The sequence below is a fragment of the Nomascus leucogenys genome, chromosome 11 (assembly GCF_006542625.1).
Source record: "Nomascus leucogenys isolate Asia chromosome 11, Asia_NLE_v1, whole genome shotgun sequence".
Classification (NCBI taxonomy): domain Eukaryota; kingdom Metazoa; phylum Chordata; class Mammalia; order Primates; family Hylobatidae; genus Nomascus; species Nomascus leucogenys.
Genome location: NC_044391.1, coordinates 17,832,379 through 17,848,877, shown reverse-complemented (window position 1 = coordinate 17,848,877; position 16,499 = coordinate 17,832,379). Strand labels below are relative to the sequence as shown.

Here is a 16,499-nt window from a genome sequence, read left to right as displayed (position 1 = left end):
GCAGTGATCCAGGATCGCACCATTGCACTCCAGCCTGGGCGACAGAGTAAGACTCCATCTCAAAAAAAAAAAAAAAAGATACAGAACATTCTCATCTCCATAAAGATCCCTCATGTTGCCCTTTTAGAGTCATGCATATATCCCTTCCTCCCACGCTCACTCCTCCCAAACTCTGGCAAACATGAATCTGTTCTCCATTTGTATAATTTTATATTTTAAAAATGTTTTATAAAAATATATACAGTATGTAAACTTTTGGGATTATCTTCTGTCATTCAGCTAATTCCCTGAAGTTGTGTGTATTCATAGGCATTGCTTTTTATTACTGAGTAGTATTCCATAGTGTGGATGTATCACAGTTTAACCATTCACCTGTTGAAGGATAGCTGGGTTATTTCCTGTTTCTGGCTATTGCAAATAAAGCTGCTATAAATACTTGTATACAGGTTTCTGTATGAATTCAAGTTTTTATTTCTTTGGGATAAACACCCAGGAGTAGAATTATGAAGCAGTATGGCAATTTCATGTTTAGTTTTTAAGCCACGGCTAAGCTGTTTTCCAGAGTGGCCATCCCATTTTACATTCCTACCAGCAATGTCTAAGTGACGTAGTTTCTCTGAATCTTTGCCAGCATTTTACTGTTATCATTAGTTTTTATTTTTACCACTCTGATAAGAGTGTAGTGATACACCACTGTGGCTTTAATATGCATTTCCCAATGGCAAATGATGTTGAACATAGTTTTTTATATGCTTATTTGCCATCTATATATCCTCTTTGGTGAAATGTCTCCATATTGTTTGCCCATATTCTAACTGGATTTTTATCTTTTACTGCTGAGTTTTCGGAAGTTTTTTTTGTTTAACCTATTGTAATTACTGTTGGATATGTAGTTTGTAAATGTTTTCTCCCAGTCTGTAGCTTGTTTATTCATCCTATAAGAGGGTCTTTTGCAGAGCAAAAGTTTTACTTTTGATGAGGTCCAATTTACCAGTTCTTCCTTTTATGGATTATGTTTTCAGTGTCAAGTCTAAGAACTCGTTGCCTAGCCCTAGGCCCAAAATATTTTCTCCATGTTTTTTTCTAAAAGTTTTATAGCTTTATATTTTAAATTTCAGTCCATGATCCATTTTGAGTCCACTTTAAACATGTGTAGCCCTGGAAGGATGGCTTGAGGTCCCTAAAAGTGATGGTAGGGACAATTCATTTTATGGCATTCTTCCAGCATTGACGTTCCACTGGGTTACACTGATGTAGAGTTTAATTATTTTTGCTTTTATTTTCTGCTATAGTTAGAAATCACTCACACCCACAAATAAAATTTTAGAAACCTTTCATTTTGGTTAGCCTTACCAACCTTTAATGCACATTGACCTGAATCAAATATTGGATTTGACTGTGAATAGAAAACTTACAGCTCCAGCTCTTAATATAAGTGACCACTGGACCTTAGGAAATTAATTCACATGATATACATCACTGCATAAGCCCTGCAAACTGAACTGACTCAATTTACATCTCTATTCATATGTTCTTTCTCAGTCTAGAATGCTATCTCAAAATCTAGCTTCCCAAACTTCTCTAAAAAGGTTTCTTTCATTTATTTCCCCTTTTTTTCCTCCTTCCACCCTGTCTCCACAACAACTTCTATCTCCCTGTTCTGATCTTTCATAGTGTGTTGTGTATACTACTACAGTCATGTGTTACATAACAACATTTTGGCCAATGACAGACTGCATATACCACAGTGGGTCCCATAGACTAAAATGGAAATGAAAAATTCCTATTGCCTAGTGACATAGCTGTCATAATATCATAGTGCAACACAAAATTCATGTGTTTGTGGTGATGCTGGCATAACAAAGCTACTGCACTGCCAGTTGTATAAGAGTGTAGCACATACTATGTACAGTGCATAATACTTGATAATGACAACAAATGACTTATTGGTTCATGTATCTGTTATACCATTTGTTGTTATTTTAGAGTATACTCCTCCTATTTTAAAGAAAGTTAATTATAAGATAGCCTCAGGCAGGTCCTTCAGGAGGTATTCCAGAAGGCAGGCATTACTATTGTAGGAGATGACAGCTCTGTGTGTATTATTGCTGCTGAAGAGCTTCCAGTGGGATAAAACATGGAGGTGGAAGACAGTGTTCTTGATTATCTTGATCTTGTATAGACCTAGGCTAATGTATGTTTGTATCTTAGTTTATAACATAAAAGTGTGAAAAGTAAAAAATAAAAAATTATTATTATTATTGTTTTTGAGAAATCTGCTCTGTTGCCTAGGCTGGAGTGCAGTGGCATGATCATGGCTCACCACAGCCTCTGCCTCCTGGGCTCAAGTGGTCCTCCCACCTCAGCCTCCGGAGTAGCTGGGACAGGTGCATGCCACCACGCCCAGCTATTTTTTTGTATTTTTGGTAGAGACGGAGTTTCACCATGTTGCCCAGGCTGGTCTCGAACTCCTGACCTCAAGTGATTCACTTGCCTCAGCCTCCCAAAGTGCTGGATTACAGGCGTGAGCCAGTGTGCCCAGCCATAAAAAATTTTAAACTGAAAACTTATATAATAAGGACATAAAGAAAGAAAATATCTTTGTAAAGCCATACAATCAATGTGTGTTTTAAGCTAAGTGTTATTACAAAAGAGCCCAAAAGTTTGACAAATTTAAAAGTTGATGCCTGTAGTCTTAGCACTTTGGGAGGCCGAGATGAGAGGATTGCTTGAGGCAAGCCCAGCCTGGGCAACACAGGGAGATCTAGTTTCTACAAAAACAAAAACAAAATTAGCCAGGCTTGGTGGCACACTCTTGTAGTCTCAGCGACTTGAGCGCCAGAGTCCAAGGTTGCCGTGAGCTATGATCACACCCTGGAACTCTGGCCTGGGTGAAAGAGCGAAAACTTATCTCTAAAATAATAATAATTTAAAAATTTATAAAGTAAAAAATTCAAAGTAAGCTAAGGTTAATTTATTGTTAAAAATTATGAAATTGAGTGTAGCCTAAGTGTACAGTGTTCATAAAGTCTACAGTAGTATACAATAAGGCCTTCACATTCACTCACCAGTCACTTACTGACTTACCCAGGCAACTTCCAGTCCTGCAAGCTCCATTCATGGTAAGTGCCCTATATAGGTGTACCATTTTTTAATCTATTTTGTTTTATTTTATTATTATACTTTAGGTTTTAGGGTACATGTGCACAATGTGCAGGTTTGTTACATATGTATCCATGTGCCATGTTGGTGTGCTGCACCCATTAACTCGTCATTTAGCATTAGGTATATCTCCTAATGCTGTCCTTCCCCCCTCCCCCCACCCCCTCAAAAGTCCCCGGAGTGTGATGTTCCCCTTCCTGTGTCCATGAGTTCTCATTGTTCAATTCCCACCTATGAGTGAGAACATGCGGTGTTTGGTTTTTTGTCCTTGCGATAGTTTACTGAGAATGATGTTTTCCAGTTTCATCCATGTCCCTACAAAGGACATGAACTCATTATTTTTTATGGCTGCATAGTATTCCATGGTGTATATGTGCCACATTTTCTTAATCCAGTCTATTGTTGTTGGACATTTGGGTTGGTTCCAAGTCTTTGCTATTGTGAATAGTGCCGCAGTAAACATACGTGTGCATGTGTCTTTATAACAGCATGATTTATAGTCCTTTGGGTATATACCCAGTAATGGGATGGCTGGGTCAAATGGTATTTCTAGTTCTAGATCCCTGAGGAATCACCACACTGACTTCCACAATGGTTGAACTAGTTTACAGTCCCACCAACAGTGTAAAAGTGTTCCTATTTCTCCACATCCTCTCCAGCACCTGTTGTTTCCTGACTTTTTAATGATGGCCATTCTAACTGGTGTGAGGTGGTATCTCATTGTGGTTTTGATTTGCATTTCTCTGATGGCCAGTGATGATGAGCACTTTTGCATGTGTTTTTTGGCTGCATAAATGTCTTCTTTTGAGAAGTGTCTGTTTATGTCCTTTGCCCACTTTTTGATGGGGTTGTTTGTTTTTTTCTTGTAAATTTGTTTGAGTTCATTGTAGATTCTGGATATTAGCCCTTTGTCAGATGAGTAGGTTGCAAAAATTTTCTCCCATTCTGTAGGTTGCCTGTTCACTCTGATGGTAGTTTCTTTTGCTGTGCAGAAGCTCTTTAGTTTAATTAGATCCCATTTGTCAATTTTGGCTTTTGTTGCCATTGTTTTTGGTGTTTTAGACATGAAGTCCTTGCCCATGCCTATGTCCTGAATGGTATTGCCTAGGTTTTCTTCTAGGGTTTTTATGGTTTTAGGTCTAACATGTAAGTCTTTAATCCATCTTGAATTAATTTTTGTGTAAGGTTTAAGGAAGGGATCCAGTTTCAGCTTTCTACATATGGCTAGCCAGTTTTCCCAGCACCATTTATTAAATAGGGAATCCTTTCCCCATTGCTTGTTTTTGTCAGCTTTGTCAAAGATCAGATAGTTGTAGATATGCGGCATTATTTCTGAGGGCTCTGTTCTGTTCCATTGATCTATGTCTCTGTTGTGGTACCAGTACCATGCTGTTTTGGTTACTGTAGCCTTGTAGTATAGTTTGAAGTCAGGTAGTGTGATGCCTCCAGCTTTGTTCTTTTGGCTTAGGATTGATTTGGCGATGCGGGCTCTTTTTTGGTTCAATATGAACTTTAAAGTAGTTTTTTCCAATTCTGTGAAGCAAGTCATTGGTAGCTTGATGGGGATGGCATTGAATCTATAAATTCCCTTGGGCAGTATGGCCATTTTCACGATATTGATTCTTCCAACCCATGAGCATGGAATGTACTTCCATTTGTTTGTATCCTCTTTTATTTCATTGAGCAGTGGTTTGTAGTTCTCCTTGAAGAGATACTTCCGTCACTTGTAAGTTGGATTCCTAGGTATTTTATTCTCTTTGAAGCAATTGTGAATGGGAGTTCACTCATGATTTGGCTCTCTGTTGGTCTGTTATTGGTGTACAAGAATGCTTGTGATTTTTATACTGAGACTTTGCTGAAGTTGCTATCAGCTTAAGGAGATTTTGGGCTGAGACAATGGGGTTTTCTAGATATACAATCATGTCATCTGCAAACAAGGACAGTTTGACTTCCTATTTTCCTAATTGAATACCCTTTATTTCCTTCTCCTGCCTGATTGCCCTGGCCAGAACTTCCAGCACTATGTTGAATAGGAGTGGTGAGAGAGGGCATCCCTGCCTTGTGCCAGTTTTCAAAGGGAATGCTTCCAGTTTTTGCCCATTCAGTATGATATTGGCTGTGGGTTTGTCATAGATAGCTCTTATTATTTTGAGATACGTCCCATCGATACCTAATTTATTGAGAGTTTTTAGCATGAAGGGTTGTTGAATTTTGTCAAAGGCCTTTTCTGCATCTATTGAGATAATCATATGGTTTTTGTCTTTGGTTCTGTTTATATGCTGGATTACATTTATTGATTTGCATATGTTGAACCAGCCTTGCATCCCAGGGATGAAGCCCACTTGATCATGATGGATAAGCTTTTTGATGTGCTGCTGGATTCGGTTTGCCAGTATTTTATTGAGGATATTTGCATCAATGTTCATCAAGGATATTGGTCTGAAATTCTCTTTTTTGGTTATGTCTCTGCCAGGCTTTGTTATCAGGATGATGCTGGCCTCATAAAATGTGTTAGGGAGGATTCCCTCTTTTTCTATCGATTGGAATAGTTTCAGAAGGAATGGTACCAGTTCCTCCTTGTACCTCTGGTAGAATTCGGCTGTGAATCCATCAGGTCCTGGACTCTTTTTGGTTGGTAAGCTATTGATTATTGCCACAATTTCAGAGCCTGTTATTGGTCTATTCAGAGATTCAACTTCTTCCTGGTTTAGTCTTGGGAGGGTGTATTTGTCGAGGAATTTATCCATTTCTTCTAGATTTTCTAGTTTATTTGCGTAGAGGTGTTTGTAGTATTCTCTGATGGTAGATTGTATTTCTGTGGGATCGGTGGTGATATCCCCTTTTTCATTTTTTATTGCATCTATTTGATTGTTCTCTCTTTTCTTCTTTATTAGTCTTGCCAGCAGTCTATCAATTTTGTTGATCTTTTCAAAAAATCAGCTCCTGGCCGGGCGTGGTGTCTCACGCTTGTAATCCCAGCACTTTGGGAGGCCGAGGCGGGCGTATCCTGAGGTCAGGAGATTGAGACCACGGTGAAACCCCGTCTCTACTAAAAGAAATACAAAAAATTAGCCGGGCGTGGTGGCGGGCACCTCTAGTCCCATCTACTCAGAGAGGCTGAGGCAGGAGAATGGTGTGAACCCAGGAGGCGGAGCTTGCAGTGAGCCGAGATTGTGCCACTGCACTCCAGCCTGGGTGACAGAGCGAGACTCCGTCTCAGAAAAAAAAGAAAAAAAAATCCAGCTCCTGGATTCATTAATTTTTTGAAGGGTTTTTTGTGTCTCTATTTCCTTCAGTTCTGCTCTGACTTTAGTTATTTCTAGCCTTCTGCTAGCTTTTGAATGTGTTTGCTCTTGCTTTTCTAGTTCTTTTAATTGTGATGTTAGGGTGTCAATTTTGGATCTTTCCTGCTTTCTCTTGTGGGCACTTAGTGCTATAAATTTCCCTCTACACACTGCTTTGAACGTGTCCCAGAGATTCTGGTATGTTGTGTCTTTGTTCTTGTTCGTTGCAAAGAACATCTTTATTTCTGCCTTCATTTCATTATGTACCCAATAGTCATTCAGGAGCAGGTTGTTCAGTTTCCATGTAGTTGAGCGGTTTTGAGTGAGTTTCTTAATCCTGAGTTCTAGTTTGATTGCACTGTGGTCTGAGAGACAGTTTGTTGTAATTTCTGTTCTTTTACATTTGCTGAGGAGAGCTTTACTTCCAACTATGTGGTCAATTTTGGAATAGGTGTGGTGTGGTGCTGAAAAAAATGTATATTCTGTTGATTTGGGGTGGAGAGTTCTGTCAATGTCTATTAGGTCCACTTTGTGCAGCGCTGAGTTCAATTCCTGGATATCCTTGTTATCTTTCTGTCTCATTGATCTGTCTAATGTTGACATTAGGGGTGTTAAAATCTCCCATTATTATTGTGTGGGAGTTTAAGTCCCTTTGTAGGTCACTCAGGACTTGCTTTATGAATCTGGGTGCTCCTGTGTTGGGTGCATATATATTTAGGATAGTTAGCTCTTCTTGTTGAATTGATCCCTTTACCATTATGTAATGGCCTTCTTTGTCTCTTTTGATCTTTGTTGGTTTAAAGTCTATTTTATCAGAGACTCGGATTGCAACCCCTGCCTTTTTTTGTTTTCCATTTGCTTGATAGATCTTCCTCCATCCTTTTATTTTGAGTCTATGTGTGTCTCTGCACGTGAGATGGGTTTCCTGAATACAGCACACTGATGGTTCTTGACTCCTTATCCAATTTGCCAGTCTGTATCTTTTAATTGGAGCATTTAGCCCATTTACATTTAAAGTTAATATTGTTATGTGTGAATTTGAGCCTGTCATTATGATGTTAGCTGGTTATTTTGCTCATTAGTTGATGCAGTATATTCCTAGCCTCGAGGGTCTTTAAAATTTGGCATGTTTTTGCAGTGGCTGGTACCAGTTGTTCCTTTCCATGTTTAGTGCTTCCTTCAGGAGCTCTTTTAGGGAAGGCCTGGTGGTGACAAAATCACTCAGCATTTGCTTGTCTGTAAAGTATTTTATTTCTCCTTCACTTATGAAGCTTAGTTTGGCTGGATATGAAATTCTGGGTTGAATATTCTTTTCTTTAAGAATGTTGAATATTGGCCCCCACTCTCTTCTGGCTTGTAGAGTTTCTGCCAAGAAATCAGCTGTTAGTCTGATGGGCTTCCCTTTGTGGGTAACCCGACCTTTCTCTCTGGCCGCCGTTAACATTTTTTCCTTCATTTCAACTTTGGTGAATCTGACAATTATGTGTCTTGGAGTTGCTCTTCTCGAGGAGTATCATTGTGTCATTCTCTGTATTTCCTGAATATGAATGTTGGCCTGCCTTGCTAGATTGGGGAAGTTCTCCTGGATAATATCTTGCAGAGTGTTTTCCAACTTGGTTCCATTCTCCCCATCATTTTCAGGTACACCAATCAGACGTAGGTTTGGTCTTTTCACATAGTCCCATATTTCTTGGAGGCTTTGTTCGTTTCTTTTTATTCTTTTTTCTCTAAACTTCCCTTCTCGCTTCATTTCATTCTTTCATCTTCCATCACTGATACCCTTTCTCCCAGTTGATTGCATCGGCTACTGAAGCTTCTGCAATCTTCGCGTAGTTCTCGAAACTTGGCTTTCAGTTCCATCAGCTCCTTTAAGCCCTTCTCTTCATTGGTTATTCTAGTTATCCATTCGTCTAATTTTTTTTCAAAGTTTTTAACTTCTTTGCTATTGTTCTGAATTTCCTCCCGTAGCTCGGAGTAGTTTGATCATCTGAAGCCTTCTTCTCTCAACTTGTCAAAGTCATTCTCTGTCCAGCTTTGTTCCATTGCTGGTGAGGAACTGCATTCCTTTGGAGGAGGAGAGGTGCTCTGCTTTTTAGAGTTTCCAGTTTTTCTGCTCTGTTTTTTCCCCATCTTTGTCGTTTTATCTACTTTTGGTCTTTGATGATGGTGATGTACAGATGGGTTTTTGGTGTGGATGTCCTTTCTGTTTGTTAGTTTTCCTTCTACCAGACAGAACCCTCAGCTGCAGGTCTGTTGGAGTTTGCTAGAGGTCCACTCCAGACCCTGTTTGGCTGGGTGTCAGCAGCAGTGGCTGCAGAACAGCGGATTTTCGTGAGACCACAAATTCAGCTGTCTGATAGTTCCTCTGGAAGTTTTGTCTCAGAGGAGTACCTGGCCGAGTGAGGTGTCAGTCTGTCCCTACTTGTGGGTGCCTCCCAGTTAGGCTGCTCAGAGATCAGGGACCCACTTTAGGAGGCAGTCTGTCTGTTCTCAGATCTCCAGCTGCGTGCTGGTAGAACCACTACTCTCTTCAAAGCTGTCAGACAGGGACATTTAAGTCTGCAGAGGTTCCTGCTGAATTTTTGTTTGTCTGTGCCCTGCCCCCAGAGGTGGAGCCTACAGAGGCAAGCAGGCCTCCTTGAGCTGTGGTGGGCTCCACCCAGTTCGAGCTTCCTGGCTGCTTTGTTTACCTAAGCAAGCCTGGGAAATGGCGGGCGCCCCTCCCCCAGCCTCGCTGCCACCTTGCAGTTTGATCTCAGACTGCTGTGCTAGCAATCAGGGAGACTCCGTGGGCGTAGGACCCTTCGGGCCAGGTCGGGGACACAATCTCCTGGTGTGCTGTTTTCCAAGCCTGTTGGAAAAGCACAGTATTAGGGTGGGACTGACCCGATATTCTAGGTGCCGTCTGTTACCCCTTTTTTTGACTAGGAAAGGAACTCCCTGACCCCTTGTGCTTCCCAAGTGAGGCAATGCCTCGCCCTGCTTCGGCTTGCGCACAGTGCGCTGCACCAATTGTCCTGCACCCACTGTTTGGCATTCCCTAGTGAGATGAACCCAGTACCTCAAACGGAAATGCAGAAATCACCCGTCTTCTGTGTCACTCACGCTGGGAGCTGTAGACCGGAGCTGTTCCTATTTGGCCATCTTGGCTCCACCCCCCATTTTTTAATCTTTTATACTGTATTTTTACTGTTCCTTTTCTATGTTTAGATACACACATACTTACCATTGTGTTACAACTGCCAGTATTCAGTATAGTAACATGCCGTATAGGTTCGTAGCCTAGGAGCAATAGGCCATACCACATAGCCTAAGTGTATAGTACCTGATACCGTCTAGGTTTGTGTAAGTACTGTATAATATTTGTACAACAATAACATTGCCTAGTAATGCAGTTTTTAGAACATATCCCAGTCATTAAGCAATGCATCATTGTAATTTGGTTCTTACTTGACCTTACATTGAATGATTTATATGTATTGTTTTTCTCTGTAGATTATAAATTCCTTTAGGGCAGGAACAAAGCTGAATTCATTTTCATATTTTTCACAGTTCTAGGCATAGCATATGCTCAGTAAATATTTAAGGGAATAAATAAGTTTGATAGGATAAGCTAGTATCTACATGGATCATATGAACATTTGAAATTAAAAAAAAGACTTTGAAAGTATTTACATTTAATCTTTATAGGACTCCAATGACATCAGATTAACTGGCATTATAACAGTAGGAACTCGAAAATTTGCTCAACTTTCTATTGTAGAATACCATTGAGAATTAAAGTCACTAGTTTTCTAGTTTGATTTTGAAAATAAACACTCTGTTAAGTTGAAACAACGTTATAGAAACTGTTATTGACTCTAAATGTTTTTCTTGTAAATAGAACTGTCAACTGTTAAGCAACAGTTCATTCAACATCTTTATAACTTGGTTAACTTGCAGAAATATGAAACAAGAGTGGGAGACAAGGGGACTCAGCTCTCAGGAGGTCAAAAACAGAGGATTGCTATTGCCCGAGCTCTAATCAGACAACCTCAAATCCTCCTGTTGGATGAAGCTACATCAGCTCTGGATACTGTAAGTGAAAAGGTGTGTGTAGCCTCCCAACTTATGTCCTATTTAATTTATGAAATAGAAGGGATTTTGCTGTCAACCATGACAAAAACACACACAAGCACAGGGGGAAAAGCACAGAACGTTAGATAGTGTTTTTTATTTTTTTTTATTTTTTTGAGACAGGGTCTCGCTCTGTTGCCTGGGCTGTAGTGCAGTGGCGCAATCCAGCTCACTGCAACCTCTGCCTCCCTGGTTCAAGCGATTCTCTTGCCTCAGCCTCCCAAGTAGCTGGGACTACAGGTGCCTGCCACTATGCCCGGCTAATTTTTGTATTTTTAGTAGAGACAGGGTTTCATTATGTTGGCCAGGCTGGTCTTGAATCCTGACCTCGTGATCCGCCTGCCTCGGCCTCCCAAAGTGCTGGGATTACAGGCGTGAGCCACCTTGCCCAGCCGATAATGGTTATTTTGAAGTAATGGAATATTTTATTCTAAATTTTCTAAAATGATTATATATTTTATAAAGTAAAGCATTCAAAAGAAAACAGCTGTACAAATTACATTTTTAGCACATTAGGAATGAAAAACTGCAAAATACTCAAAAGGGAACTAGTTAAACAGAAGATTAGAAAATTTAAATACTTATGAATTTTTTTACAGCATGGGAACCCATTTGTGTTATATTTAAAAAGCAGAACATAACTATGTAGATTAAATGTTGATTATAAAAAATACACATGCATAAAGTTCAAAGATTCTAAGATATTAGAAATTAAAAGTTGATTGGTAACATTTTCAAATTTACTTGAATGTTAAAACTAATTTATACAATTTTTAGGATAAGGTGTCTGTCTGATTTATCAATAGGTTGTCCAAGAAGCCCTGGACAAAGCCAGAGAAGGCCGCACCTGCATTGTGATTGCTCACCGCCTGTCCACCATCCAGAATGCAGACTTAATAGTGGTGTTTCAGAATGGGAGAGTCAAGGAGCATGGCACGCATCAGCAGCTGCTGGCACAGAAAGGCATCTATTTTTCAATGGTCAGTGTCCAGGCTGGGACACAGAACTTATGAACTTTTGCTACAGTATATTTTTAAAATAAATTCAAATTATTCTACAATTTTATCTGACTTGTAAAATAAGTGTCTGGCTTGTCATCATAAAACATAGGTATATCTTATTCTAGATCAATTTAGAAGACCCAATTTGGGGTTTATTATGGCATTTGAAATTTGAGAGTTAGAAGTGACACCTGTCTTGATGAAGTATTAAAACAACAGACTGGCTCTCCCTAAGTTATTAGAAACATCCAGAAAAAGAACAAAATTTAAGATAAGTACAGGTGTAGAAATATAGAAGCCACAGACATAGGGAAATGGTCTTATGGTCCTGAATGGGTTGGGTAGACAGGAAAGTTTGGGAATAATTTTCCCAAGTATGAAAGAAAAATAAATTGTTCAATAGCCTCATCTCTCTTGGTAATTTTCTAAATAATTCTATTGTGGAATAAAAGTTTCTTAAATGAATGAATTTCCAGCTTTATCATCCAACATCAAGAGCAAATGAAATTGCCCCTACCTAGCTAACTCTGAAAGCACATATCGGTTCCATAAAGCAAGAAAGAGCCCTATCATTAAGTATCTTTTTAAAGTTTTAAACTCGTTAATTTAAAATGTACAATTATCAATATAATTTCAAACATCAAACATCAACGATACATGCTGAGTTTCTATAGCAACTGTGTTCTCTTTTATAAATATACTACTTTTCCCAGAAAATCCATTTTTCCTACAAGGAAAGGTCTGTTTAGATGGAAAGCAAAAAATATTATAGACAACCCCTAGAAACTAACCACACTGAAATGTTTCCATAATTTTCCCTTTGTTTTCTCCACAATTTTCTGCAACAAATTAGTTCTTAGCACTCTATCAGGTTGTTAAATTCAGTAAATTATCCAAAGTTCTTATTTTTTTTTTAAGTGCATTCTTTTTTATTATTATCATTATTATACTTTAAGTTTTAGGGTACATGTGCACAATGTACAGGTTTGTCACATATGTATCCATGTGCCATGTTGGTGTGCTGCACCCGTTAACTCGTCATTTAGCATTAGGTATATCTCCTAATGCTGTCCCTCCCCCCTCCGCCCACCCCATAACAGTCCCCGGAGTGTGATGTTCCCCTTCCTGTGTCCATGTGTTCTCATTGTTCAATTCCCACCTATGAGTGAGAACATGCGGTGTTTGGTTTTTTGTCCTTGTGATAGTTTACTGAAAATGATGGTTTCCAGTTTCATCAACGTCCCTACAAAGGACATGAACTCATCATTTTTTATGGCTGCATAGTATTCCATGGTGTATATGTGCCACATTTTCTTAATCCAGTCTATCGTTGTTGGACATTTGGGTTGGTTCCAAGTCTTTGCTATTGTGAATAGTGCCGCAATAAGCATACGTGTGCATGTGTCTTTATAGCAGCATGATTTATAGTCCTTTGGGTATATACCCAGTAATGGGATGGCTGGGTCAAATGGTATTTCTAGTTCTAGATCCCTGAGGAATCACCACACTGACTTCCACAATGGTTGAACTAGTTTACAGTCCCACCAACAGTGTAAAAGTGTTCCTGTTTCTCCACATCCTCTCCAGCACCTGTTGTTTCCTGACTTTTTAATGATCGCCATTCTAACTGGTGTCAGATGGTATCTCATTGTGGTTTTGATTTGCATTCTGATGGCCAGTGATGATGAGCATTTTTTCATGTGTTCTTTGGCTGCATAAATGTCTTCTTTTGAGAAGTGTCTGTTCATGTCCTTCACCCACTTTTTGATGGGGTTGTTTGTTTTTTTTCTTGTAAATTTGTTTGAGTTCATTGTAGATCCTGGATATTAGCCCTTTGTCAGATGAGTAGGTTGCGAAAATTTTCTCCCATTTTGTAGGTTTCCTGTTCACTCTGATGGTAGTTTCTTTTGCTGTGCAGAAGCTCTTTAGTTTAATTAGATCCCATTTGTCAATTTTGGCTTTTGTTGCCATTGTTTTTGATGTTTTAGACATGAACTCTTGCCCATGCCTATGTCCTGAGTGGTATTGCCTAGGTTTTCTTCTAGGGTTTTTATGGTTTTAGGTCTAACATGTAAGTCTTTAATCCATCTTGAATTAATGTTTGTATAAGGTGTAAGGAAGGGATCCAGTTTCAGCGTTCTACATATGGCTAGCCAGTTTTCCCAGCACCATTTATTAAATAGGGAATCCTTTCTCCATTTTGTTTTTGTCAGGTTTGTCAAGGATCAGATAGTTGTAGACATGTGGCATTATTTCTGAGGGCTCTGTTCTGTTCCATTGATCTGTATCTCTGTTTTGGTACCAGTGCCATGCTGTTTTGGTTACTGTAGCCTTGTAGTATAGTTTGAAGTCAGGTAGTGTGATGCCTCCAGCTTTGTTCTTTTGGCTTAGGATTGATTTGGCAATGCAGGCTCTTTTTTGGTTCCACATGAACTTGAAAGTAGTTTTTTCCAATTCTGTGAAGCAAGTCATTGGTAGCTTGATGGGGATGGCATTGAATCTATAAATTCCCTTGGGCAGTATGGCCATTTCCACGATATTGATTCTTCCAACCCATGAGCATGGAATGTACTTCCATTTGTTTGTATCCTCTTTTATTTCATTGAGCAGTGGTTTGTAGTTCTCCTTGAAGAGATACTTCCGTCCCTTGTAAGTTGGATTCCTAGGTATTTTATTCTCTTTGAAGCAATTGTGAATGGGAGTTCACTCATGATTTGGCTCTCTGTTGGTCTGTTATTGGTGTACAAGAATGCTTGTGATTTTTGTACATTGATTTTGTATCCTGAGACTTTGCTGAAGTTGCTTATCAGCTTGAGGAGATTTTGGGCTGAGACAATGGGGTTTTCTAGATATACAATCATGTCATCTGCAAACAGGGACAGTTTGACTTCCTCTTTTCCTAGTTGAATACCCTTTATTTCCTTCTCCTGCCTGATTGCCCTGGCCAGAACTTCCAGCACTATGTTGAATAGGAGTGGTGAGAGAGGGCATCCCTGCCTTGTGCCAGTTTTCAAAGGGAATGCTTCCAGTTTTTGCCCATTCAGTATGATATTGGCTGTGGGTTTGTCATAGATAGCTCTTATTATTTTGAGATACGTCCCATCGATACCTAATTTATTGAGAGTTTTTAGCATGAAGGGTTGTTGAATTTTGTCAAAGGCCTTTTCTGCATCTATTGAGATAATCATGTGGTTTTTGTCTTTGGTTCTGTTTATATGCTGGATTACATTTATTGATTTGCGTATGTTGAACCAGCCTTGCATCCCAGGGATGAAGCCCACTTGATCATGATGGATAAGCTTTTTGATGTGCTGCTGGATTCGGTTTGCCAGTGTTTTATTGAGGATTTTTGCATCAATGTTCATCAAGGATATTGGTCTGAAATTCACTTTTTTGGTTGTGTCTCTGCCAGGCTTTGGTATCAGGACGATGCTGGCCTCATAAAATGTGTTAAGGAGGATTCCCTCTTTTTCTACTGATTGGAATAGTTTCAGAAGGAATGGTACCAGTTCCTCCTTGTACCTCTGGTAGAATTCGGCTGTGAATCCATCAGGTCCTGGACTCTTTTTGGTTGGTAAGCTATTGATTATTTCCACAATTTCAGAGCCTGTTATTGGTCTATTCAGAGATTCAACTTCTTCCTGGTTTAGTCTTCGGAGGGTGTATTTGTTGAGGAATTTATCCATTTCTTCTAGATTTTCTAGTTTGCGTAGAGGTGTTTGTAGTATTCTCTGATGGTAGATTGTATTTCTATGAGATCGGTGGTGATATCCCCTTTTTCATTTTTTATTGTGTCTATTTGATTCTTCTCTCTTTTCTTATTAGTCTTGCTAGCAGTCTATCAATTTTGTTGATCTTTTCAACAAAGCAGCTCCTGGATTCATTAATTTTTTTAAGGGTTTTTTGTGTCTCTATTTCCTTCAGTTCTGCTCTGATTTTAGTTATTTCTTGCCTTCTGCTAGCTTTTGAATGTGTTTGCTCTTGCTTTTCTAGTTCTTTTAATTTTGATGTTAGGGTGTCAATTTTGGATCTTTCCTGCTTTCTCTTGTGGGCCTTTAGTGCTATAAGTTTCCCTCTACACACTGCTTTGAATGTGTCCCACAGATTCTGGTATGTTCTGTCTTTGTTCTCGTTGGTTTCAAAGAACATCTTTATTTCTGCCTTCATTTCATTATGTACCCAGTAGTCATTCAGGAGCAGGTTGTTCAGTTTCCATGTAGTTGAGCGGTTTTCAGTGAGTTTCTTAATCCTGAGTTCATTCTCCATCCAGCTTTGTTCCATTGCTGGTGAGGAACTGCATTCCTCTGGAGGAGGAGAGGCACTCTGCTTTTTAGAACTTCCAGTTTTTCTGCTCTGTTTTCTCCCCATCTTTGTAGTTTTTTCTACTTTTGGTCTTTGATGATGGTGATGTACAGATGGGTTTTTGGTGTGGGTGTCCTTTCTGTTTGTTAGTTTTCCTTCTACCAGACAGGACCCTCAGCTGCAGGTCTGTTGGAGTTTGCTAGAGGTCCACTCCAGACCCTGTTTGGCTGGGTGTCAGCAGCGGTGGCTGCAGAATAGCAGATTTTCGTGAACAGCAAATTCAGCTGTCTGATAGTTCCTCTGGAAGTTTTGTCTCAGAGGAGTACCTGGCTGAGTGAGGTGTCAGTCTGTCCCAACTGAGGGGTGCCTCCCAGTTAGGCTGCTCTGGGGTCAGGGTCCCACTTTAGGAGGCAGTCTGCCCGTTCTCAGATCTCCAGCTGCGTGCTGGGAGAACCACTACTGTCTTCAAAGCTGTCAGACAGGGACATTTAAGTCTGCAGAGGTTCCTGCTGAATTTTTGTTTGTCTGTGCCCTGCCCCCAGAGGTGGAGCCTACAGAGGCAGGCAGGCCTCCTTGAGCTGTGGTGGGCTCCACCCAGTTCGAGCTTCCTGGCTGCTTTGTTTACCTAAGCAAG

At 39.8% G+C, this 16,499-nt stretch overlaps 1 protein-coding gene across 3 annotated transcripts in view; it reads left to right on the top strand.

Annotated features, from left to right (window-relative positions):
- ABCB4 (ATP binding cassette subfamily B member 4) overlaps positions 1 to 11,971 on the top strand; it is an 82,633-nt gene extending 70,662 nt beyond the window's left edge. The window contains exons 27-28 of one of the 3 annotated variants that reach the window (XM_030823072.1): positions 10,389 to 10,535; positions 11,369 to 11,971. In XM_030823072.1, the coding sequence (XP_030678932.1) occupies positions 10,389 to 10,535; positions 11,369 to 11,575 (354 nt within the window). In that variant the 3' untranslated portion in view covers positions 11,576 to 11,971. The remainder of the gene's footprint in view (positions 1 to 10,388; positions 10,536 to 11,368) is intronic. The other 2 variants (XM_030823073.1, XM_030823071.1) reach the window with 2 other exon arrangements.
- Positions 11,972 to 16,499: the final 4,528 nt, after the last annotated feature.